This window comes from Patagioenas fasciata, chromosome 3, assembly GCF_037038585.1.
Source record: "Patagioenas fasciata isolate bPatFas1 chromosome 3, bPatFas1.hap1, whole genome shotgun sequence".
Lineage (NCBI taxonomy): Eukaryota > Metazoa > Chordata > Aves > Columbiformes > Columbidae > Patagioenas > Patagioenas fasciata.
Window position 1 is genome coordinate 49,819,711 of NC_092522.1, and position 21,731 is coordinate 49,841,441.

At 38.8% G+C, this 21,731-nt stretch overlaps 1 protein-coding gene across 2 annotated transcripts in view; it reads right to left on the minus strand.

The window, feature by feature from the left end:
• TTC13 (tetratricopeptide repeat domain 13) overlaps positions 1–21,731 on the minus strand; it is a 45,686-nt gene that overhangs the window by 22,610 nt on the left and 1,345 nt on the right. For both annotated transcript variants that reach the window (XM_065834269.2, XM_065834270.2), the window contains exons 2-8: positions 19,307–19,401; positions 16,506–16,581; positions 14,745–14,815; positions 12,469–12,534; positions 3,892–3,984; positions 2,707–2,823; positions 1,977–2,087 (exon numbers count right to left, since the gene is read on the minus strand). In XM_065834269.2, coding sequence (XP_065690341.2) covers positions 1,977–2,087; positions 2,707–2,823; positions 3,892–3,984; positions 12,469–12,534; positions 14,745–14,815; positions 16,506–16,581; positions 19,307–19,401 — 629 coding nt within the window. The remainder of the gene's footprint in view (positions 1–1,976; positions 2,088–2,706; positions 2,824–3,891; positions 3,985–12,468; positions 12,535–14,744; positions 14,816–16,505; positions 16,582–19,306; positions 19,402–21,731) is intronic.

Genomic DNA, 21,731 nt, shown 5'->3' on the forward strand with positions numbered 1-21,731 from the left:
CAAAATCTATAGAGTTATAATCATCATATAAAAAATAAAATATTGCAACATTATTTACAATAATTACAGATTTAGCTGGAACTCCTTTGCCTAATAAGCTATGGGAATAAGTGATTCTTCTAGCATTTTAATAGAATTCAGAGATGAAACACCTTCAGAGTTTGCTTTCTAAGCTCAGTTTGGTCCCTCCTTACAGTCCTTCCTCTTCATTCATAATGCACCTTAGTTTCTGCAGTCCAAAAGACTCCTTCAAATCTGTACTCTGCCTTTCATTGTTTTATTGTGTTCTGTGTTAGTTGCAGAGTTAACAAACACTCTGTTGAGGGATTACGGAGTAAGTGATCATCTTCACACAATAGCATGTACTGCTGCTGTAAGGAATACAATGCAATAAAAATAAAATAGCTAAAAATAATTATACGCATACATTCAAACAAATATTTTTCTTCAAAGGATTTGATAGAGAACTCAGGTTTTTAAACTGGACTGGGGTATAAATTGGCAAACAAAGTACTTACACTTGGAACTAAGGATGGAATTATCAACTACTTTATATTTAGAAGTAATGTCTGAAAAGTATCTTGAAGTCTATAGTGCAAGAAACTAAACACTGCAAGGCAAGAATTATTAGTATCATCTCTCAGTTTAGATATTCTTCTTTAGAAAAACTATCAAACATATTCTGAGCACTACAACGTTCACAAAAATATGTATTGAACAAAAAAATAATCTCTCCAAACTTGAACATTAGAAAGGGAAGAAACTTTCTTTGAGAAAAGTAATTCAGGGGGAAGGAGGTGGAGGTGCAGAAATGTGATGATCTGTATGTCAGAAGAAAGTATGCATTGCAAATTGAGACGTTATTTATCCTTGTCATTTATATTTCCACCATCACTTTCTGCTGCCTACACCAAATATCACTAATTCAATCAGACTATTATTTGCAAGTAAGTAATTTGACTGCAATAAGATACAGACAGTAATCTTAATGATAGCCAGAAGTTCTCACTGCATACACTAGAGTGTCAAAAAACCCCACCAGCTTGGGTACTAAGAAAATGGAGAAGTAGTCTGTTTACTAAAATAATAATAAAAAAAAATACAGTGATTGCCTATGAAAGATACTGGGCTGAAACTCAGGACTCCAGGGTTATCTCCAGGTTCTATCACAATTTCTTCATACAACTCATAATGAATCCCAAGCTGTTAGCAGAGGCTGAAAGAAAGCCTTGACTCTGCCGGATTTTAGGAATCACATAGTTGCATCCTCACTTTTCAAACTGAGGATTTGGGATAACTTGCCTTATTATTCCCCCCTCAAAAAAAACCTGCAGCAGTATCTCTAAATACTTTACAAGCAAGAAACAGGTACAATAATACTACACCTAAAACATAGAAAAGTTTTGAGTCAGAAAATGGTGAAACATTAAAAAAACCTTTGTAAGATCTTACTTCCCTGCTGGTTTTAGAATCTGAGAGCGCAACAATGTTCAAACATCTCAGAATCAACATATAAATGAAAGAGACACGCACAGATGCAGGGCTCTCTATCAGCAGTTTCCTTGATTACCTCCTAGCTCATTCAGGGCATAATTTCAAATTATTTTATTCTTCATCCCTTTCCCCTTCACAAAAGCTAGGGAGCCTCCATTTCATGTAAAAAAAATTTGAATATAACCCTACAGATATAAACAAATGTGCCAAATACAAACATCTTTTAAAGAACTCCATAAACACGTCTGTTATAACTGATTTACCAAAATCTAGCAAGACCAGCAGTATTTACATGCCATACCATGAAGTATTAGTCAACAATGGTACCTTCTCATTTTGCTTGCACTCTTTTGTGTTAAAAATTCTTCCTCATGCGAGAGAAAATACATGTATCAACACCTACGATATTTCTACTACTTTATAGAAGTAACTTCAAATAGAGGGCATTGTTCTACATGAACTATTATTTAACATAGCATTACCTTCAAAAGTCCTCTGTGAAAGAAGGTTAAGCCTTTATAAAGCATAGCTATAGGCTGATTTCTGTTCAGTTCCAACGAGTGCTGAAAATCTTCATGGGCTGTTGCATAATCCTGTGGTAAAGCAGATTTTAGGTGACAGAGGAAATAACATACAAATAAAGAGGAATACACACTTTTATTTTCCTAAAAGTAAACTACAGAATTTTGTTTAATATATGAAGTCAATCTCAGGGCTAAGCAGCCACAACTGTCAACTGCCAGTGAGAACACCAAAGAACAAGGAATGCACAATACGCTTCCAAATTTCATAATAAGCATCAGACAAAATGTAGTAAAGTAAGAGAAAAAAAACAAACAAACAACTGGAAACAAAGGGAGTGAAAACAGAAGAATAAAATGATAAATCAGCTATTTAGTATTCACACAATCTTTGAAGGTAAAGTTGCTTGTTTTATATTAAAGTGTAAGAACACTACATAGCAAAATAGGATGTTTGCCTTTTTGTGAGAAAGTCAACTACAGGAAAATCAGGCCTATATTGTTATTTTGTCTGTGGGTTGTTTTTTGTTTGTCTGTTTGTGTTTTTGTTGTTGTTTTGTTTGGGGTTTTTTGTTGATAAATTTAAATAGGAAAGAAGCCCTTGAGCGAAAGTAACAACTGGTATAAACAACAAAGTATTCAACGACACACACACACCCCAAACCAAACAGAACACCCCAAATCCACTAACCTCAGATATGAAGTAAAGGGTACCTCTGTGCCTGTAGAGTCGCGCTGATGGTTGCAGCTGAATAGCTTTGGTGAGATCAGATAATGCTTCACTAATTCGTCCTAGTGGGGACAATATCTAAGAGCATAAAACAAAAACACGGTTTGGAGCAAACAGTTTCAATAAGTTTGTTTTACAAATATGAAGATTACTATTTTTCATGTTCAGCTGTAACACAGTAACTGTATTTGCTAGAATAGGCTGGAAAGTTCTACTATAAATTTCCGTACTTACTGCTTTTAAACTCCTATCAAGGAAAATCTGAAGGCCTTTTTTATCCAAATAATATCAGTGGATATGAACATCACCAATAACATTTGCAGAAACCTAGCATTCTAAATAAAACAAGTCAGACAAATCAAAATACTCTCTTTCAAGTTATTTCAACACACTCAACTGAATATGTAACTAAGTAGTCTCATAAGACTTTTTGACAAAATATTCCCCCATGGGAAAATAGGCTATTTTCCAATTATTTGAATGCCTTTCACATTTTTAGATCAAGACAATTAAAAAAAATCATTAAAAACATGAAAATTGTGAATCACAATATCATACTATGGCAGTTATAATTATGCACTACACTGACTTTAATAAATATTTATGCTTTTGTTTTGTTTACAAAGCTGCTTCTTGAAACCCATTTTCTGTAATTTAATTAGCAAAACAAAACATGATTTTCAAAATGAAAATTATCTGTGTATCTGAATAATACTTAACTTATACGCATGAATATAAAACTAAAATATTTGATCAAAAACTAATTCTTCACAAGTCTGGCATCTTACCAACTAGTCCTAACAATAAATTTACTAAGGTAACACTAAGTGCAGTCAGGTTCGAGTGATATTTTGATTCATTTAATTAAACACACACACACACATCTTGATATATAGTATGTAAAAAACTAAACACTTAGATATAATATATACTATTCTATTGACAACAGTAACTCCATATGGCGTATGTCTTATTTTAAAAATATATATTCCACAAATTATAGTTTGAGAGCAAATGTGTGTTTTAAAAGAAAGGAGGAATGTTCTCGGAAAATATGTTTATTCATTAAATCAGTGAAGAAATACTTGAAAACACTGTATTATTGCAACTTCCCTAAAAATCTGAAGAGAGATAAAAAATGCTCACTTCTGCTCGCTGTTCAAATACTTCAGGATGATCTGGTTCTAGACTAATCACCCTACTGAGCTCAAACAGAGCAAGTTCAGCATTTTTCATATCCTGAAAAAGAGAAAAATAAAAATGGTAAATAACTGTGCACACTTAGAGTAGTATACTCTGAAGACTGAAAGAAAACCAGATTGGCTGTGTTTCAGAAACTAGCATAAAGTGGTAGTGAAACAGCCCTTCACACCTTTGCTAATAATATTAAGAAGCAGTATTCTACAAATAGTTGAGAAAATTCCCACCTATCTGTTATAAGCAAGAAAAATAAATTTTACTTGTACACATCATCTTTGTGCTGTATCTCTAAAAATGTATTAATATAACTCCATGAATAAACATTAGGTTTGTGGCTCCATAGCTACTTTTATTGGCAGCAAAGCTGCCAATTCACACAACTCGTGACCTCCAATTCGCACATACTCTCGCCTACTACTGTTTTCATCAGTACTGTCTGTAACTTAAGCCAAGTTTTAATAGTATTGGTGAATGGTTTGATGCCATCAGCACCTTGCCTAGCTAAATCTTTATAATATTCTCAGTAAATTGTAGGATTGAAGCAGTTACCTAATTAAAAAAAAAAAAATCAAACTGATTAGATGGCAAGTTCTGCATTAGATTTCATTGATCTTTTTTAAGACAAAGAAGTTTTGCATGTGACGAACATCATCTGTGTGTCTTGAAAGTGTCACTCCTGGAAACTTCTATGAAGTGAAGCTGTCTCAAGATCCAGACAAACTGAGAAAACAAACTCATACTGGTGTTAAAAACATGGGGGAAAGAGGGTGGATGTTCAGAGAGATGGCATTTGTCTTCCCAAGTAACTGTTATGTGTGAAGGAGCCTGGCTGCCCTGGAGATAGCTGAACACCTGCCCGCCCATGGCAAGTAGTGAATGAATTTGTGTTTTGCTTTGCTTGTGTGTTCGACTTCTACTTCACTTATCAAACTGTCTTTACCTCAACCCATGAGTTTTCTCACTTTTACTCTTCCAATTCTCTCCCCCAGACAACTGCTGGAGGAAGGAAGTGAATGGCTGTGTGGGGCTTAGTTGCCGGCGGCGGTTAAACCACAACATAATTGTTTTTTTTAACAAATTGAAGGTGGTATACATATCAAGAGGCATAAGCAATCAAGAAGCAATATAAAGCCTACCGGACTGCAAGAGCTGACAGTGTTTCCAAGTCTCAATAAAAGACTTTTTCATTTCCAAATAGAGATTAGATGTGGAGACAAATTCAATAGGACTTCATAAACCTGCTTCTCAGAGCCAAGGTACTGCCTGTTATCTAATATGGTGTCCTAGTTTTGTTAAAAACAGGTTTCTCTTTTGGTGAATTTGCCTGTCAGCTAAAGCCTTCATGTTAGTTGCATTTTCCTGGAGAACCCAACACATGTTTTGGTTAAACCTAGCAATGGAATGCAAACTTATTGATAAGCACGGATGGACATCTCGCGAGAGGGGCAACGAGAAAACTGATGACCGAGAGACTGACCAATGGTGTATAACATTCCATTCACGCGAATACTTCATATAAAAGTGGGAGACCACGAGGATCTCGTCCCTTTTTTCCCTTTTTTTTTCCCTTTTTCCTCATGGCTGACATTAGGAAAGGACCTTGATGGTCGTCCCTGCGAACTGAGGCCTAGTGAGAGACTGAATCCAGCTCCGGTTGGCTACAGAGTCTAATCCAGGACTTTGGGTGCTGGCTCTGCAGTTGCTGAGACTTACAAGATTGGTTTTGTATTATTTTCTCTATTCTTATTGGTAGCATTAGTAAAACATCTTTAACTTTGCCAACTCTCTTCTCTCTGTCCTTCTTTCCCCCCCCCATCGCCTGTCCTGAGTGGGAAGGGGGGAGAGGGAGGGGCAAAAGGGGGAAGTGGGGGGGGAGAGGAGGTTAACAATACATCTGCCAGGGTTTGATTGTCACCCCGCAATCTTAACTCTCGACAGATAATTGGCGCCCAACGTGGGGCAAGAGAAAGGGGTAAATTTGGAGATTTTTGACTTTTCTACTGCTCTGACGTACCTTTCAATTTTCTTGGCACGGTGTCAACTCATAGAGTTGTGATACTCGCGCGTCTGTTTGATTCGGATATTATTTAGTGGTATTAAGGCAAAGTGAATTACATTGATTTAAAGATGTTATGGCAAAAGTTGTATCAGTTATTTTCTACATTGTGCTCGCTGATCCCATATCTGTGTTGGTGTTTCTTTCTGAATCGAAGTATTCATTATATAACAAGAAGAAACTGGACAGCGGTCATGATGATTCTGTGTGGTACGGCACTGGTTTATTTCATTATACTGCAGCCGCTAATGAATTTCTACTCGCTTCTGCTTTACCTTGAAAAACCTCCAGGAGAGATTAAAGAGCAGAATGGCTCTATATTTGCTAATTGGTCAAGCGAATCTTTAGAAAGGCTGACTAACAATACTTTCGTGTTTTCGCTGGGACAGTTTGCAAATGTTTTAGAGAACTTTGAATATCCTTGGAGCTTTGATAGAACTGTGATGGTGTTATCTGGTTTGCTGAATGTGTGTCAGTTTGTGTTACTGTTAAGAGAAATGAGGTTCAATAGGAAGTTTGCGTCTCTTTTTAGTCCTGAGATTTGCAGTGTGTCTTCGGAAGCTCTAGCAAAAAGCACTCCTAGCCGCTCGAGAAAAGGCAAAACAGGCAAAGCTGCTGCTGCAGCCACTGCCCCCCCAACCGCGGCTTCACAGGCTGAAGCTACAGCTCCTCCGCAGAGCTCCTCTGCCAAGGTCGCTGCAGATAACGTTACTTCTCCAGCCTCAAAGCCTAACAAGGCAGCCCCCCCGTCTTCACACGCTGGGCACTGTTGCTGCTGTAACCACAGCAATCACTGTGACAGTCATTCAGACTCTGAAAATGAATCAAATGATGGTGAACCCATATCAGCATCAGTTGCTGGTTGTAAGAAAGTCACTAGAAAGACTACCTGTGCAGCAGGTGATGGCACAGGGCCAACATCAACCCAAGGGGCATCATCAGGACAGGGTGGAGATGAAGTGACCACCACTCGGTCCTTTTCTCCAGGTGAGCTGAGAGATCACGACGACTAAAGTCTTTTCGCAGAAGGTGAGAATATTTTAACCTGGCTGCTGCGATGCTGGGACAATGGGGCAGAAACAATTGAATTAGAAGGCGGTGAAGCCAGGCAGCTGGGATCTCTGCCAAAAGATTCCACCATTGATAGGGCAATTTCAAGAGAGTCTAATGCCGCTACTCTCTGGATCCGACTCCTGGCAGCTATGAAAGTCAGATTTCCCTACAAGGAAGATTGTACATCCAAGTTAGGGAAATGGAATACTATGGAGAGAGGTATCTAGTTCCTGAGAGAATTAGCTGTGCGAGAGATCATCTATCTAGGACCAAACAGCCAAGAGGGGAGAGACCCAGATAGAATCAATTGTACAAAATCTATGTGGCGCAGATTTGTACAAAGTGCACCACCTGCATATGCTAAGTCATTGGCAGGAATGGTCTGGTCAGCTAGAGGTGTACAAGAAACCAATGAAGTGATTGAGCAGCTCTGGTACTTTGAGGACAGCCTTGCTGGTTCTCTACGGGCTTGTGTCTCCACTGTGGAGAAACTGTGTGAAAAATCTGATGACCGGTTTGAAAAGCTGTTGCAAGAAATCAAAGAGCTCAGAGAAGACTCGTACCGTTCACGACCTGCACAAACCTATGTTTCAGCTGTTAGGAGAAGGTGTTTCCAATCTCGAGAGAGAGGGCAGAGACAGCCCACAAAAAGAGGTTCACTGTGGTTCTTCCTACATGAGCAGGGAGAAAACATGAATAAGTGGCATGGAAGGCCTACCTCAGAACTTCAAGAACGAGTACGTGAGATAAAAGGAAAAACTCCTAGGAAGGTGGCTGCTCCAGTTTACAAAAGGAGCAGAAGAGATTCTGATGCTCTTGAAGGAACCTCTAATTCACACCCAGGGACTGTGCAAAACAGGAATTAGAGGTGCCCTGCCTCCAACCAGGTGGAGGAAAGGGATAACAGAGTTTATTGGACTGTACAAATACTATGGCCTGGTACAACACAACCCCAGGAGTACAAAGCTTTAGTGAACACTGGTGCTCAGTGCACAATAATTCCTTCTAATTATAAAGGAACACAATCCATCAATATTGTTGGAGTGACTGGGGGATCCCAGGAACTGACTGTTGTAGAGGCTGAAATGAGCCTAACTGGAAAAAACTGGCAAAAGCATCCTATTGTGACTGGTCCAGATGCTCCGTGCATCCTTGGTATAGACTACCTCAGGAGAGGGTATTTTAAGGACCCAAAAGGGTATAGGTGGGCACTTGGTATAGCAGCTGTGGACACTGAGAAAATTGAACAGCTGTCTGATTCGTCTGGTCTTTCAGATGATCCTTCTGTTGTAGGACTGCTGATGGTTGACGATCAGCAGGTGCCAATTGCTACCACAACAGTGCATCGCCGACAATATCGCACCAATCAAGACTCTTTGATTCCTATCCAGAAGCTGATCCGTCAATTGGAAAGCCAGGGTGTGATCAGTAAGACTCGCTCACCTTTTAACAGCCCAATCTGGCCAGTGCGTAAGTCTAGTGACGAGTGGAGACTAACTGTAGACTATCGTGGCCTGAATGAAGTTACACCACCACTGAGTGCTGCTGTGCCTGACATGCTAGAACTGCAATTTGAACTGGAGTCAAAGGCAGCCAAGTGGTATGCTACAACTGACATTCCTAATGCATTTTTCTCTATTCCTGTAGCAGCAGAGTGCAGGCCGCAGTTTGCTTTCACTTGGAGGGGCATCCAGTATACATGGAATCGCTCGCCCCAGGGGTGGAAACACAGTCCTACCATCTGCCATGGACTGATCCAGACCACGCTGGAGCAAGGTGAAGCTCCAGAACACTTGCAATATATTGATGACATCATCGTATGGGGCGACACAGCGAAAGAAGTCTTCGAGAAAGGTGAGAGAATAATTCATATTCTTTTGGATGCTGGTTTTGCCATAAAACGAAGCAAGGTCAAGGGACCTGCACGAGAGATCCAGTTTTTAGGAATAAAATGGCAAGATGGCTGTCGTCAGATCCCAATGGATGTGATCAACAAAATTGCAGCAATGTCTCCACCTACTAATAAAAAGGAGACACAGACTTTCTTGGGCATTGTAGGTTTTTGGAGAATGCATATTCCTGACTACAGCCACATTGTGAGCCCTCTCTATCGAGTGACTTGTAAAAAGAACCAATTTGAGTGGGGCCCTGAACAACGACAAGCCTTTGAACAAATTAAGCATGAGATAACTCATGCGGTGGCCCTTGGACCAGTCCGAACTGGACTAGATGTTAAAAATGTGCTCTACACCGCAGCCGGAGATAATGGACTTACCTGGAGCCTCTGGCAGAAAGCACCAGGAGAAACCCGAGGTCGACCCTTAGGTTTTTGGAGTCGAGGATACAAAGGATCTGAGGCCAACTATACTCCAACTGAAAAGGAGATACTAGCAGCATATGAAGGAGTTCGAGCTGCTTCAGAAGTGATCGGCACTGAAGTACAGCTCCTCCTGGCACCTCGACTGCTGGTGCTGAGCTGGATGTTCAAAGGGACGGTTCCCTCTCCACATCATGCAACCGAAGTTACATGGAGTAAATTGATTGCACTGATCACGCAACGAGCTCAAATTGGAAGTCACAACTGCCCAGGAATATTAGAAGTGATTACAGACTGGCCAGAAAGCAAAGACTTTGGGATGTCTCCAGATGAGGAGGAAGTAAAACATGCTGAAGAAGCACCACCATATAATACGCTTTCAGAGACTGATAAACGGTATGCACTGTTCACAGATGGATCCTGTCGTCTTGTAGGAAAACATCGAAGGTGGAAAGCTGCTGTGTGGAGTCCCACACGACAAGTTACAGAAGCCACTGAAGGACAAGGTGAATCCAGTCAGTTTGCAGAAGTGAAAGCCATCCAGCTGGCTTTGGACATTGCTGAACGAGAGAAGTGGCCAATACTTTATCTCTATACTGACTCATGGATGGTAGCAAATGCCTTGTGGGGGTGGCTACAGCAATGGAAGAAAAGCAACTGGCAGCGCAGAGGTAAACCCATTTGGGCTGCCACACTGTGGCAAGACATTGCTGCTCGGCTAGAGAGCCTGCCTGTGAAAGTTCGTCATGTAGATGTTCATGTGCCTAGAAGTCGAGCCACAGAGGAACATCTAAACAACCAACAAGCAGATCAAGCTGCTAAGATTAAAGTAGCTGAGGTGGACTTGGACTGGCAACATAAAGGTGAACTTTTCCTAGCTCGGTGGGCCCATGATGCTTCAGGGCATCAAGGTAGAGATGCAACATACAAATGGGCTCGTGATCGAGGGGTGGATTTAACTATGGACACTATTTCACAGGTTATTCATGAATGTGAAACTTGCGCCGAAATCAAACAAGCAAAACGGTTAAAACCTGTATGGTATGGGGGGCGATGGTTAAAGTATAAGTATGGAGAAGCTTGGCAGATTGATTATATTACACTTGCACAAACACGTCAAGGTAAGCGTTATGTACTTACAATGGTGGAAGCAACCTCTGGATGGCTGGAAACATGTGCCGTACCTCATGCTACAGCCCGAAATACTATCTTGGGCCTTGAGAAGCAAGTCCTTTGGCGGCATGGTACGCCAGAAAGAACTGAATCAGACAATGGTACTCATTTCAAAAACAGTCTTATAGACAAATGGGCCAAAGAACATGGTATTGAGTGGGTATATCATATTCCATATCATGCACCAGCCTCTGGGAAAATTGAAAGGTACAATGGTTTGTTAAAAACTACACTAAAGGCACTTGGTGGTGGAACCTTTAAAAACTGGGATTCACATTTAGCAAAAGCCACTTGGTTGGTCAACACTAGGGGATCAACCAATCGAGCCGGGCCTGCCCAATCAGAAATTCTACGGACTGTAGGAGGAGATAAAGTCCCTGTAGTACACATAAAAAATATGTTAGGAAAGGCAGTCTGGGTTACTCCTGCCTCAGGCAAAGGCAAACCTATTCGTGGGATTGTTTTTGCCCAGGGACCTGGCAGCACCTGGTGGGTGATGCTTAAGGATGGAGAAGTTCGGTGTGTACCTCAAGGGGATTTGATTTTAGGTGAAAATATGCAATGCTGAACTGTATGATGTGAATTGCCGCACTAACAATGTTTAATAAGTGTCTTTCAGATCAAGACAATGGTGATGAAACTACAGCTAGCTTCTTCGAGTGGCGCCCAACACCTTCTTCGAAGTTGGTGTCCTTAACCCACAAACAGTGGTCATGAGATGCACTTGTACCATTTTTCCTGCCCTGGGAGACTGTTGTGACAAAATGAACTTAATGAACTTTTCAAAGGATGGTCCACTGATTAATTACTCCTGTGTATATATGTACATATGTATATATATATATAGTAGTGATTAATTAGATTGTATTGATAGATTGTATTGATAAGGTTTAAGTATTCAGTGAATGTCATATTATAAGGGGTGGAATGTTCTGGTTTTGTTAAAAACAGGTTTCTCTTTTGGTGAATTTGCCTGTCAGCTAAAGCCTTCATGTTAGTTGCATTTTCCTGGAGAACCCAACACATGTTTTGGTTAAACCTAGCAATGGAATGCAAACTTATTGATAAGCACAGATGGACATCTCGCGAGAGAGGCAACGAGAAAACTGATGACCGAGAGACTGACCAATGGTGTATAACATTCCATTCACGTGAATACTTCATATAAAAGTGGGAGACCACGAGGATCTCGTCCCTTTTTTCCCTTTTTTTTTTCCCTTTTTCCTCATGGCTGACATTAGGAAAGGACCTTGATGGTTGTCCCTGCGAACTGAGGCCTAGTGAGAGACTGAATCCAGCTCCGGTTGGCTACAGAGTCTAATCCAGGACTTTGGGTGCTGGCTCTGCAGTTGCTGAGACTTACAAGATTGGTTTTGTATTATTTTCTCTATTCTTATTAGTAGCATTAGTAAAACATCTTTAACTTTGCCAACTCTCTTCTCTCTGTCCTTCTTTCCCTCCCGATCGCCTGTCCTGAGTGGGAAGGGGGGAGAGGGAGGGGCAAAAGGGGGAAGTGGCGGGGGGAGAGGAGGTTAACAATACATCTGCCAGGGTTTGATTGTCACCCCGCAATCTTAACCCTTGACATATGGTAACTCTTAAGTGGCTGTGGCTCCCAGCCTTACTATCCACCACTCCCAACTGTGCCTGTATCCTCCCCTTAGGCACCCTCACTTCAGGGTGCTTTACTCCCACAGTCCCACAAAGCGAATGTACCCATGGCTTGAGCAGTATGATCCACTAGATCCCCCTAGGTTATGGACCACCTACCCATGGATGGACACAGCATTATAGTAGGACAGCACAAAGCCTTTGGGATGTACCCAGCAAGCTCTAATTAGTCTATCACTTCTGTTACAGGCCTTCTAATGACTTGGATTCAAATAATTCAGTCAGATATTAATTTAAATAATTATCTACTCACATGTAGTCCTTTTTTTCCATATGCTATCCCTCGTCCATAAATTGCACTAACCAGCTCTGGTTCTTCCTGTTAAGATTAAAAATTAACACAATAATCAGTTAGGTTTGCTTTTTTATTTTTTATAAAAGGTATATTTATTCAACATGTATTTTATTCTTGTAGATCTTAAGTAGTAAGCGATGAACAATCATAGTTGTCAGAAAAGTAAGTTTATTATATTACATTCCATATTTTCATATGCTGACAACTTCCAATTCAATATCCTCGAATTGTGCCAGAGTATTTGTCTGGAAAATGAGTTAAAGTGCAGTTACAGCAGCAGTGACCACCTATCAGAAGCTATGTACACATTAGTATAGTCTGTTGTCTAAACTTCATTACTTGTAACCTTATTGGTAATTACATGACTTCTTTTGTCTAATGTCACTGAAGCGATAATAAGATATAATTCAGCCATTCAAAGCTTGTTTTGTTTGCAATTTAAATTTAGGATTTAAAATTAGGAAGCAGGAAATTGTGACATCCTGATGAAATTTGTATTCAAGCAGCAACTACTAGAGGCGTTCTGCCAAAAAAATTCTGCAAACAAACCTTCCTTGGGTTAGATTTAATTCCCTGGCTTTCCAACTTCGGCACTTAAGAGGATGCATCTTACATAGTGAATATATTTCTTGTTCAGTATTATTTACTCCAGATAAGGTTTCCCATCCAAATTTGAAGAACTACAACAGTGAAACTGATTTTCTTGGCACAACACCTGTGCAGTCAGTTTCCCTGAAAACCAGTCAGGAATCAGGCGTCTTCACACCTGCAACCAACACAGCTGTGCTACACAAGTTTGTAGCATAGACTCACTCTCATTTAATCGGGACAACTGCCAAGAAACAAATTCTTTCATTGACAAAACAACAGAGAGGTGGCACAACAATGCTGGCAGCTTGCCAGACCTGAGCTGATTCTGAGTGTACACTTGTCAACATCAGCTTTATGTAACTTCACTACTTTTAATACAGCGGATAAGCAAGGCTGTTTTGTTCTGCTAAATGTTTTAGTACCCATTATATATCTATTTAAAATTGCCTTATGGAAGACAGAGTAAACAATCATAACCACTTTCCAGCCTCTCAGACATACAATAAGCATATTAATTTCAGCTGAGATGTGTGCATTGCATTCACACTTCCCACAGTATCTTTCTGCAGTCAGTGTATCTTGCTTATCTTCATTTATATTAAGTTTCTCTCTAAACGAAGAGAAGGCAGGAAACATTATATAAGCTTAGCGGGTTTTGAAGCAGGAGTTCTCATTAGGGTTAAAAAAAAATCCTCCCATTGAAAACAAATCAGAGGTCACTAAGCACCTAAAAAAACCTCTAACACAACAACAACACCCCCCACACATACACACACACAAAAACATCTGGTCCTCTGATAAGTTCCCTGGAATCATTTCGCTAAATTGCCATACTTTCACTCACTTGCAGTATGAGACATATGATATTTGAGTAAATAAAAACAAAAACATGCTAGTATTTGCAGTATTACTTTCAGCTTGCATTTGTGTACTACAACCAGCTTAGATCAAAAAGCAAGTCTGTACATCTTGTAGTCCAGACTCTTAGCCATAAAAATACATTCTTTTGAAATGAGCTTTAGTTGAAGCTTTTGAACTGTTGGGATTGTTTTTGTTTTAACAGTTGATACATTCTACTTCACAGAAGAAGATTTTGAATAAAAGAAATCTTGAAGTATTAGTTATGTTTTACTTAAATATTAAACTCAAATACTCATGCTGAAAAAGAAGGATAAACCCACGATATACTATCATTTATTATCATGAAAACAATGCAGTACTTGTCACTAGCAGTAAGTGATCTCTGTCAGGCTTTTTTTCTGATGTTACTGGCAACATGCTAACTGCAACCCTCAAAACCCCAGATTAAAATATCTCAGCCTACACATTAAGAGGACAATTAAAGGAACTTCAATTTTGCACAGGTCAGGTTTCCAAATATGTTTTGTTTTGGTTTTTTTTCCCTCTGGTCAAAGTACCATTAAAAGTTTATTCCTACAGATGAGAAAAATACTCACCAATTAACCAAGATACAGAACCACCTTTAAGAGTATGCTCATGTTTGGATCGGAAAAAAAAAAAGAACAAATAACAAATTGCTCTCATTTTAAAACCCTTAATTGAACATTTGTTTTAGTAAAAGCCATATCTTTTAATTCATAATTTCATACAGCCATTTTTAGGGGCTCAAACAGAAAACTTACCTGCAGCATTGTTGAAAAATGTCGTATGGCTTCATCGTACAAGCCGTTGCCAATCAACACATAAGCAATTGCTAACAAAAAATTAAAAGTGTAAATAAAACAGCAAAATCGATCTCATTTTTAAAGACATTTTACATTTACATTTAGTTGTATTTAATCTAAGTTCCTACATTGCACTGAAGATTTAAGTAGCCTAATATTTTCTGAACTTCCCTCAACCATTACAGAGCATTTGTTCACTATTCAATTCATACTGTGCTCATCAGAATTGTTTTGAGTTTTGGGATTCATTTGGTTTTTTGTCTCTCCTTTTTGCAAGTTGTTCAGGAAAGGGTCTTGCTTCTAAAGTACTTCAGAAAGGTACCGTGATCCCATTTAATAGCCCTAGATGCTTTCTCAATGGTAAGTGAGCCTGGATAACACTGCTTAACTTCTCTCATAATTCCATTAGAGAACATCTGAGGGTACCTGTTTCTACACATTTTGCTAAACTTTACTAGCTCACAGTAAGTTTTTCCTTCATTTTAATTAATTCGAAAAACTACAGCTAAAGTGATTCCATTGTTTACAAAAATACTTTAAAGTTCTTGCATATCCCCCTGTTTTGGAGCAGAAGTCAAGCATCTGAAAAAGAAACAGATCACTGTTGCAAAAACATGTTCCTGTAACCTCCAAAAGATACAAAAATACAGTGAAGTCGTAAGACTGGAAAGCTGTGATTGTGCTTGCATGTCTGAAGTTCAGTATTTACAGTTGAATATCTCAAGATTGTTTCATTTTGCATGTTCTAATCTCCCACAGTTTTTAACTCCAGACTACACTGCCCACAAAAACCAAGTATCTTGCAGACCAGAGCTATAAAAGGTAAAATACAACTTTCCCCCAGGCAGTTCGCATGAATGGCTGACAGGGGAGCTAAAAGCAGGAATTCACCTTTCTCCATACTTCTAATGAGCTTTTGCAGTCACTCAAACAGAATGGAAAAGGTACCTAGCAGCTTAATCATTTAGTCAAATGTGAGAAAGGAAACCTTGCCTCATTCTTGGAGCAGTTCTGTTATGAAGAAGGAAGTATTTGTGTGCAATAGAAGCTTTTTCCTCAATACATAAAAAGCTTCACTTGATACAGATACATAGAATTGCCAAAAAAATCCCAAAGAAAATTGGCAGAGTGAAGGACAGGTTGAAGAGCTCTTTAATTTTCCTCATTTCATTTTCCTTCAAGATTACGCAGCTCTTAGTATAATTTTTATGGTTCCAAACCCAGAACAACACAGTTGGCACATAAAATAAAAGGAAGCAAGATAATGAAGACTGTCTTGCTGATAACGAGTTTGTTTTGTTTATATGAGACAAAATGCTTGAGGCTGTAGACAGTGTCTGTAAAACTATGGCAAGTGATAGGCAGCTAGTAGCTGATACAGTATCAGTTCTTTTTAAATTTTATCTCTTTGATTAATCTTTTAATCTTTAATTAAATACTACAAAAATACAAATACTTTATTATGAAAAAAACTAAGGGCTAACAATGGTCCGTTAGCCCAAGTATTTGTGTACCAACATTGCTTCAGAATGCCCCACACATTTCACACTGCTTTTCGTCAGAACGGTTAAAAGTAACACGCACAAACAAGAAGGACCCTTATTAGGATCACATTAAAATTAATGTATCACTAAGAAATCATCAGTTTAGTTTCAAAACATTCACTGCTAATAATTATCACACAGTTCACCTGCACAAACTGTAGATAAAGCAGCTTACCTAACTCTTCATTTGTGTTGTCATTATCAGTAGCAAATGGAAATCGTTTTTGCTCTGCAAGCAACTTCGCTTGATTCTGTAAAACATCATGTTTTTTAAGCACTGAGCAAAGAACAGGAAAGAATTTAATAGAAAACCCATGCCTTAAATCCTTAAGAGAATGCCTTAAATCAAAAAGTTAAGGCTAACACGATTGCTTTAAGGTAACTGAAAACAAATTAATTCCTAACCTTCCACAGGGAGAGAAATTATTCTTCGGTCAGGTGCTACTGTTATTCTCTCTAACATAAGGCTAATCAAACCTTTCAGATGGAAGCATATTGTCAGCATTTTACCAGTGGCTGATGTTTCTATATGACACCTGCTTAACATGAAGTTTTGGAAGTTTTTCTAAGATGCATGCTACTTCATAGTAAGGTTTGTACTCCTTTGTCTCCTTCAAAGAGAAGGGTATTACAGAGGAGTATAACACTGAAAGCTAGACATTGAAAGGAATATGACTCCAGCAATAAAGACAAGTTTAACTTACCAGTGCCATACCACAGTAAAAAGACTGTCCTTTTAACAAGAACTTTCTAACTACAAAGATTTTGTTCAGCTAATTGTAGCCTTTTCTAAGTTTCTGTTTCCCAAATAATGTATCTACAAAAATCAAAACTGCCAAAGACAACCCCTCAGAAATACAGAAATACTCTACTTGTTCATTTTCACAAGTATTTTGCATAGAAAGCTGTAAGCCTACTAGAGCAGTTTATGTTAGGAAAAAAAAAAAAAGACGAAATGATCTCTTAATTAAGGGGCCTTTCAAACTGTTTTAGGAAGCAAGAAGAAAAAAATAACTTCTTTCAATGCTCAGTTCTGCCCTTTTTTTTCAGCTAAACACCACATATGTACATCTTCTACAACAGATAAGACAATTAAACACCTTAAACTTCAAAGAACATACTTAATTCAGATTGTCCCCTACTGAGAGGACTGCACTTTGTCCTCCTCCCTTCCAGTTTTTTTGGCTTGTTCCATCCTTGGTACTTGTGTCCGTGACACAGACCTTTCAATGACCTACAAAGCACAAAACTGACTGGCCAAATCTCACTGCAGAGTTTCTTCTCATTTCTAAGATTATTAGATGAACAGGGCAGAAAGTTTGGTCTGCTCTACAAATGTAATTATTTCAGAGGGTATGAAAGATTAGCAAATCAGATTTTATAAATCTTGTTTTTACTGAAATTAAAGATCATGTATGAGCTCTACATTACACTATAACGTTTATATTACTCCACCTACTGCTGCACCAACAGTAACAGAACAGAAAAAAAAAGTCATTAAAAAATCAGCACAACAGTGAGTAGGGTTCAACAGGTATACCAACTCGAAAACAAAATCTATATGCTGCAAAACATTACTCTTCTATAATTGTCTTAACACTAGGAGAAAATCATTTTTACTGAAGTACAATCTCTTCCTTCGTAGATTTACAAAAAAGGCCTACACTTCTTTGCCTGCAGACAAAAGATATGATACAGCAAGATGCCATGCCAAGTATTGGAAAATAAGCTACAAACAGAAGAATCTGGCATTACGTTATCATCCTCTGAATTACAGAGCTGCACATGACACTTGGCAAAAGAAGTACCACACAGTTTACCCTGCCCTCAGCTCACTTGCCTGTTTTGTTACCACAGAAAAACAGAATAACGTTTGGTTCTTGGGGTTGGGGAGGTTGAGGATTCATACTTCATCAACAGACTCTGAATCCAGTTATAGGTTTGATTTTCTGCAGCTCAACATGCAAAAACTGTGAGTTATTCTGTCTTCATGAAATGAGACAAGAATTTTCATCACAGCACCAGCTCCGATAGGCTGAGTTGTTGCTCTCTTCAAAACATTTTTTTTTTGAAACAGAGAAATTTCTAACAAACTAGTTTATGTTTCACTGCCTTAGAAAGAATTGCTGGTACCACTAGACCAGACAGAAGATCTGACCAATATCTGATGAAGTAATGTCTAAGGAGAATATTCAGGTCAAATAATTGGCCTGGTGGATTTGTGATACCGTAGTTTTATTTCCATATGGCACCTCTGGAGAAGTTGCTTCAAATTAGAATATTGTTTCCATGCTCCCCAATAGCCAATAATTTCCACAAATTTGCCAAGGCTTCCTTGTATATTCACATGAGAGTTATTTGAAGATTTTCCATTTCTGTGACTCTACTGGACTGAAAAAGTAACATCAAACCTGTGTTCTGACGTAGACTAAAGATTACATTTATTCAAGACCAACAGATTAACAGTACTATTGCAAGTAAACCCAAATTCCAAAATAATGCTCCTGAAGACTACCAAAAGATACTTCTCTTCCGTTTGAATATCCTCCATATACCATGTCTGTATTACATTTAGTGAAATATGGTCTGAAGCCTCCAACTCGATGACCTGTGCACATGTTATTTCTGTAGCAATTGCAAGTTAGCACTCCTATTCTTACATGCATTTCATGGTAAACCTCCTCAGGCAGTTAATTTGGGTAGAAACTAGTGCACCTTTCCCTTTTTCAGCCATAGCCTCTGCACCCCTAAAAACAAATTAAAAAAAATTGGTAGACTAAGTAGTTGAAACTGCTGACAGCCCTAGAGACTACAAAATCATACTTTCATGAGCAACTTGAGTTCATTCTCACTTAAGCCTTTTGGGGACCTATGCCTAGTGATGAAGAAATTCTATTTGTAGCTATTTGCCTGAAGTTCATTCTAATTGGTTATGCAGCTAAAGTGATCTGTAATGTTATATTTTTGATAGCCTACCAGAATTTTTTCTGTATGGAGAGAAAGGACAGGTTCACAAGATGAAGACCCTCCTACGTCACAATCCGATTCATGGAAGTGCAAAAATGATGAATCTGGGGAAAAAGAGAGAAAACACCTTTAGGAAGTAAAAGAGTTACATATATGTTCTCTTATCACATCTTACATTTACTCATGTTCATCTGAATACCCTGTTAGGCACTCCACGGGGTAGAAGTTTCATTAAGTGCTTTCTGCATACAGCACTACATCTACACAGCCAGGAAAGCAACAGTTGACGTGACCGCTTTTATAAAAGTAGTTTTATCACTACTTCTGCTTATGTTTTTTGCTAAAAATACATTGGGTTGACATGTCCCCACTTGGCATTATGATTTCATTCTCTGGCCCAAGAAATTAAAGACCAAATTATCACTCCAATCCCAGAGAGGAAAATAAATGGAATGGACCATACAGAGGCAGGGAAAGAGCTGCTGGGAGACCAGAAAACAGATGTATAAAGACTGCAAAAAGCAGGCAGAATAGCGAAATGTAATTGACTGAACACATACAAAGGTCCCCACAGGTATATTACTAAGAAAGCAACCTACGAAAAGTCAAATGCAGTGTGTTGGCATAGCAGAGGAAAAGTTTAATAAATGAAAAATTAACAAGTAACAACAATAATCAACAAAACATCCCAGACTGATAGACCATAGAAGTTACTACTTCATCTGCATGGTGCTTTAACTGATATCTCAACAGAACTGCTAGCTTTTAAATCTTCAGGTCTTAAGGCTTCTATTAACTTGAAATACTTCAAGACTAAACAAGAAAAAGCAAATAAACAATATTATCTCTTTGGTTCCATGGCACAAATTCCAAATTTTATCATTTGCCCTAAGGTTTGTAAATAACAAGCTTGATACTAAGTTGGAAAGGCTGGGAAGCAGTGTGTGTTTCTAACTCACTTTTACAGGCAGTGTTATTTTTATATTTTGATTACACAAGGGTTGCAGTTAGTTGACTCCCCATTTCTCACAAGGACAGTGCTAAAAGAGAAAAAGAAACGGTCTTTTTATAAAGACAAGTCAAAATAGCATCTAAAATCATTCCCTGTAAATAGAAACTTGGAACTAAGCTGAGCCATAAATGATAACTGGTGGGAGAAGTTTTACAAGAGAAGCAAGAGTGGTGAAAAGCAGAAGGTCAAAGTTTAAAGTCAGAAAGTCCTGTAAGAACAGTGGGTCACCACCCATAGTTCCCAGAAAAAATGCTGCCAGTAAGAGGTTTCAACACTGCCCTTTGTTCTTCAGGTTGGCTAAACCCTCCTGTGCTATGGCAGCATTGTGAACCCGATTTGTTCTGTGTTGGTGCTCCTAAGTCAGTGACAATTAAGAGCCATCACTGTGGACTCACTGAGGAATTTTTGCTTCACAAACCAAAACAAAGAGGTGCAGGCACAAGACTACCTCCAGAATAATTTTCTGCATAACAGAAAGAATTCAGTGAAGGAATTTCTTAATAAGGTGGCAGGGAACAAGAACAGCCTATCTGTTACAACTGATAGGAGGAAAAGGACCCTTCAAATGGTGAAGTTCTTGGGGCACCAAACTGCTTTTACTCATAAGGAAGAATGGATCTGCCTTTGCAAGTCAGATGCAGTCAAATCCTCACCACACTGCCTCATTAGCGACTTCATGAAAAAGGAAAAACACCAACCAGATAAATTACCCTGGACCTTGTAGTAGGCTACAAAAGAAACTACTTGAGATAAAGAGATTCTCAGCTTCTGGGAAAGCTGTACTAAAACAAAGACTGAGAGCTTAAGGGAACTTTTCAACTGGCAATTTATTTAGCCACAGGATTTAAATAGCAAGGAGTGAACTGGTATACAGCTATTTCAGGGTGAGTATGCTGTTCCGTAACTAAGGGCTACCTTATTATCAGTGCATGCAAAGTACCTGAGATACCTAATGATTTAAGCAGAATTCCTTATATCAATTCCAGTTACACTGGTCTCTTTAAAACAACACCCATCATTAAATCAAAATCTAATCTTCTAAACACACCTCTGAAGGAGTATCCTGAGTCAGTCATTCATGTCTTAGTAACAGGAGAGATGTATTCAAATGCTTTGTCAATTATTAACTTGTATAGTATATAGATTTTATCTCAACACTGTGTGAAAGTCTTTTTGGTTTATGCTTGAACTTGAATGATTTGGAGCAACGGTCACCTGAGATAAATTTCACAATCTTATTTAGTGTTTACGTACTATGGCTCTCCGCTACTGTAGCCACCTCTCCCCTTCCCCCCCACCTCCAAAAGGCAGCTCATGTAAAATGCCTACTTAATACAGCTAATACAAAAACTAATCAAAGAATGTTAAGCTGTGATAACAAAAACACACATAAAAAACCCCAAACAAAACACACACACACAC